The 4,979-nt window shown below is 56.8% G+C and overlaps 1 protein-coding gene across 1 annotated transcript in view; it reads right to left on the bottom strand.

The window, feature by feature from the left end:
• Positions 1-1,338: 1,338 nt before the first annotated feature.
• The window catches only part of BDKRB1 (bradykinin receptor B1), a 10,331-nt gene continuing 6,690 nt past the window's right edge, over positions 1,339-4,979 (bottom strand). Inside the window, 2 exon segments of the mRNA XM_027776367.1 lie at positions 1,339-2,492; positions 2,494-2,932. Coding sequence (XP_027632168.1) covers positions 1,851-2,492; positions 2,494-2,922 — 1,071 coding nt within the window. The 5' untranslated portion in view covers positions 2,923-2,932 and the 3' untranslated portion in view covers positions 1,339-1,850.

Here is a 4,979-nt window from a genome sequence, read left to right as displayed (position 1 = left end):
GGCCATGTCCTCTCCTTCCTCCTTTTTTTTTTTTTAAATTACCAGAGGGCAAGTGTGCTCACTAGAGAGAGGGGAGAAAGCACCCCCCAGAGGGAGACAGAGAGAGAGGGAGAAAGTGCCCGCAGAGGAAGCACCCCGTGGGGCACAGTCACATCTCAGACGCTTCTCCATTGCTCCTTCCTGTCGGGATCTGAGGCTCGCACATGCACCTGGTGTTTCTCAAGCCCCAGGCTAAGGCCCAAAACGCGGTCAGCCATGGGGACCAGCCCTCTCTCGCTCCATCATCTGGGCGCTCCCAGCGCGTGCCCTTTAATGAGCCATGCCACCCTCCCTCCATACTTCCTATGCACGCTTCCTTCCCACTGGTTGTCCCTTAGCCCAGTGGGCCCCCCTACCTCCTGAACTCGGTCCTCTGACAGAACTCCAGCTCCCGTGCAGTCCTGCTGTCCGCCTAGTCTGGGTGGCCGAGCACTGCTGGAGACATTCATCGACAGAATTGGGTTTCCAGCAGTAGTGGGCCCTGGGACCCCCCAGGCACCTTCCTGCTTCCTGCAACCCGTTAACCCCTGCAGCGCCTCCTAGCACAGCCATTCTCCTCCTCCCGGCACCACGCCCTGCCTTCAGCCCTCCGAGGCCATGCCTGGGTCCAGGTCATGTCTTCTAACTCTCCTTTCCCCACTTTGTGTGGACAACTGCCTGTTCTTTGGGATTTGGCTTCTGTCTGCCCCTCCAAGTCTCTCTCTACCCAGACCAGATGCCCTCCCTGCTCTCATAGTCCCTTCTCTCACCCTGGTGGTGGCCATTCTCCTGCCCTAGACCCCTCCTAATTATTGCCTGTTGCCATGAGCCTGGAGGGGCAGAGACAAGGCAGTTCGCTGCTTGGGTGCCTAGCAGCCAGCAGGGCGGCGACACGGTGAACGGAGACCACAACCCCCACGCTCTCCTTTCCTGAGCAGCCTCGCTCCCCACCGAGTCGTGGTGATGCCCACCAGCCCTCCTCCCCACTCGGTACCAGCTTCCCTGCTTCGTTGAGCCTCGCTCCAGTGGGCACTCCTCCCCACCCCAACACATACAGCGCCTCCTCTGGTATCCCGAGAGGGCACCCGGCCTTCTCTGAGCACTCATGTTGGAGCTGGAGCACGCTCAGGAAAGCGCCCATGGTGCTTTCGGAACTAGATTCAGATCTGCGCAAGTTCCTGGCAGACGGGAGCTCCAGCCCCACCACCTCTGTCCTAGCGGTTAGCTTTGGACATTTTGGATGGACACAAGGCATGAAATGTAACCCTTACCGGTACCTGCATCAGTTTTCCGTTGCCACCATGCAAACTACCACAAACGTGGCTTAAAACAACACAGGTTTATTATTTCACAGTTTTGGAGCCTAGAAATCCAAAGCCAGCCTCAGTGGGCTGAAGTCAAGGGTTAACAGATCTGGTTCCTCCTACAGGCTTCAGAGGGGACGCCATTGCCTTGCCCTTTCCAGCCTCTAGGGGGAGTCTGCATTCCTCCGCCTGAGGTCTTGCAACTCTGACTTCTCTGTCTTTCCATCTCCTCAGTCTGACCCTCCTGCCTCCCTCTTATCCGGGCCCTTGTGATTATATTGCTCCCTCTGAGCCCGGGAGAATCCAGGGTCATCTCCCTGTCTCAAGATCCTCAGTTTAATCCTATCTGCCAAGCCCCCATTACCATGGAATGCCACACACACAAGTTCCAGGGCTCAGGCCTGGATATTTTGATTCTTGTGTGTGTGTGTAGGGGGTCACTCTCCAGCCTGTTACCATAGTATTTATAGTGTCAGAAACACTTGCTAAGGAAGCCAAGCTTCTCAGTTCACTGTTGATTTAAGTCTGTCAGAAACGCTGGAGGACTTCTTTCCTGTGGGAGGAGGACAGTGGAGCTGGCCGTCTCGGGGTGCATTGCTGGTACAGTTCCCAGACCTTGGTCCTGAAGAGCCGGCCCACGAAGACATAAATCACCGGGTTCAGGCAGCTGTTGGTGAAAGCAAAGAAGTTGGCCAGCTGCAGGCCCAGGTCGATGAACTCCTCCCAGAAGCAGCCTTGCACAACTCGCACCTGGAACAGGAACTCCAGGAAGGCGAAGCAGTGGTAGGGGGCCCAGCAGACCACGAAAGCAGCCACGAGCGTGAGGATCAGCACGGTGGTCTTGCAGTCCTTGGGGCCCCCAAACCGTGTCTGGCTGACCTCCCCCTGCCCTCGCAGGGAGGCCAGGATGTGGCAGTTGAAGAAGATGATTGCAGCCAAGGGCAGTAGGAACCCCAGCACATTCAACTCCACGATCCTTGCTAAGTGCCAGGCCTGGTGTGGAAACAGCAAGATGCAGGCAGAGATGTTCAGATCCTGGACGGCACTGACGGATCGCAGCAGGAACGTCGGGGTGCTCAGGAGGGCCCCCACGGCCCAGATGACCATGCAGGTGGCCCGGGCCCGCCGCCGCCGCCGCCGCCTGCGGCTGGGCCAGGGGCCGCCTGCGGCTGGCCATGGGATGCACCAGCACGCAGTAGCGGTCCTGGCTGATGGCCACCACCAGGAAGATGCTGATGAACAAGTTGGCCTTGATGACTCCATTGACGACGCGGCAGAGGAGGTCCCCAAAAGGCCAGTCGAATTGGTTCCAGATGTTCTGTGCCCAGAAGGGCAAGCCCAGGACAAATACCAGGTCGGAAGCTGCCAGGTTGACCAGGTAGATTTCTGCCACAGTCAGCTGGCGCCTGAGCAGGAGGAAGACGGACAGGACGAACAGGTTTCCCAGCAGGCCGAAGGCGCAGATGGTGAGGATGAAAATTGGTAGCACTTGGTGTAGCAGGTCCCAGGCTTCCCGAGCATTGTCACAGGACGTGGTGTTGAGAGGGGACAGCTGGCTCTGGTTGGAGAGCTGGAGTTCCAGGAGGGTCTGGGATGCCATCCACAGAGACCTAAAGGAACAGCACAGCGAGTCACACAGGAGGTGGCAAACCCAGCCTGCTGCCTGTTTGGGAAAAGAGAACTCTGGGACAGCCGCGCCCACTGTCTGCATCACTTGTGAAGGGGCGTGGCTGTTTCCACGCAGTGGCAGAGTGGAGTGGCTGCATGAGACTCCTGGCCTGCCCCGTGAAAATGCCGACCCTCTATTCCTTTAGAGGAAACATGTGGTGACTCTGGTTTAAAGGAAGGGACCAGAACTGTGACATCTAGTTCAAATCCTGGCACATCCACTTGGCGAAAGCTGCTTGAACCCACTGACTTCAACTTTCCTTTGTACGAATGGGGGTGAGTCTTAGCCCTCTTGTGGGATTATGGAGAGGGCCCAGGCTAGTGCCTGTGGAGTGCTTGGCATGGTGCCGGACATAGAGGCAGTGCTCAGTAGGAGGCGGGGATTCATCTAGTTAGCCACGTGCTTGTTACTGACAGTGTGACGGTCACCGAGCACCGGCGTTGTGCCAGCACTTCACAGTGCTGGACACGCACAGGGCAGGGTAGCCTCCAGCTCCCGGAGCTCACCGTCTAGAAGGCACCAGCCCTCAGGGCGGGGCTGGGGCGGACTCAGGGCTGGGAAGAGGCAGACGATGGAGCTGCAGGCTGGTGGGCTGGCTCCCACGGGGCGGATGGGGTGGGGGCAATGGCAGAAGGTTTTTAGAACGAGGAGTTTCTTCAGCTGGGCTTGAAAGATACAAGTAATAATAATAACTAGCATTTATTAAATGGCATTTACGTTCCAGCACCACTCTAAGTGTTTCTCGGGTATTTTCTCATTTAATCTTCCCAGCAGCCCTGTGAGGAAGGGCTGTTACCATCTGCAATTGATCCAACAGCAAATTGACCACGGAGATCTGAGTCACTGTCTGGGTCATATGGCTGGGCAGGGTGGAGGCTAGATTTGAACCTGGGCATTCCGACTGAGAGCCCACACTGCATCTACTCTGTTCTGCTGCATGATATTTTTATTGTTTTAGATTTTTTGCCATAGGGCACATGTACTTGCTGGAGAGAGAGTGGGACAGAGAAAAGGAAAGTGGGACATCACCCCCTGGGGGATGGCCATGCTATGGTCCCTTCTCCTGCATTCTTCTCTTGAGATTTTGGGCATGCATGCATACTCCCCCAGCGTAATTTTCAAGCTGCTGGCTCCAGGACTCGAACCATGGCCAGCCAGGTGGGAGTCCAGCACCTTAACCACTATGCTATCTGCTGGCCCCAGTTCTGCTGTACTTTTTCCCCACTTGGAAGATGAGTCAGCCAGACTCAGAGAAATTAACCAGCTTGTCCCAGGAGGCCTGGTGGTGAGTGACAGGCGGGCCGTGCCTCAGTCTTCATGGATCCCACAGGCCACGCTCAGGACCACGTGGCTGATCTGGTTCCACATACGCATGCCACGTCTCAGGGCCGGAGAGATACGGCGGGAAGGAAAGCCCTCGCTCATTCTGTAGGGCAGCCCATGTCTCCCAGTTCTCTGGGGGCCCACGGGGAATAGGACTGTGTCCTGGTTCATGGTTTGTGGGTGCCAGGCAGCAAAGCCAGCCACAGCCCACTCGGGGCACCCACATAGTCCCACAGGTGGGGAGGGCAGCTGCCTACACTGGGGATTTCTGATGAGCCCCAACACCTACAAATCCTTCCCCTTGTCCTGTGTATGCATAGGAAAAGCACGTTTTATAAATGCAGTTTTCTGGGGGTCTTGGGCTGTGTGCCCTCAGGTAAGGGGACACTGCTGTATTGTCATCACTCAGGGATGCTCTATATCCTATGGATGGGGCAGAGCCTGGAAATACCTAATAAAAAGATACCAGGGGGACCAGCAGTTAGCGTAATGGCTATGTCGCTGGACTCCCACGTAGTCGACTGCAGTTCGAGTCCCTGACCCGGTGGCTTAAACTCATGCCGGGTGCGTGTGCATGCGTGCCCAAGATCCCGAGAGGAGAATGGAGGAGAAGGGATTGCGGCGTGGCCATCCCCCCTGGGGGGTGATTTCTCGCTTTCTATCTC

The sequence above is a fragment of the Tupaia chinensis genome, unplaced genomic scaffold (genome assembly GCF_000334495.1).
Source record: "Tupaia chinensis unplaced genomic scaffold, TupChi_1.0 Scaffold000671_1, whole genome shotgun sequence".
In the NCBI taxonomy this organism is placed as follows: Eukaryota; Metazoa; Chordata; class Mammalia; order Scandentia; family Tupaiidae; genus Tupaia; species Tupaia belangeri.
The sequence above is the reverse complement of the archived record's forward strand: the minus strand, read 5'-3'. Positions and strand labels throughout refer to the sequence as shown.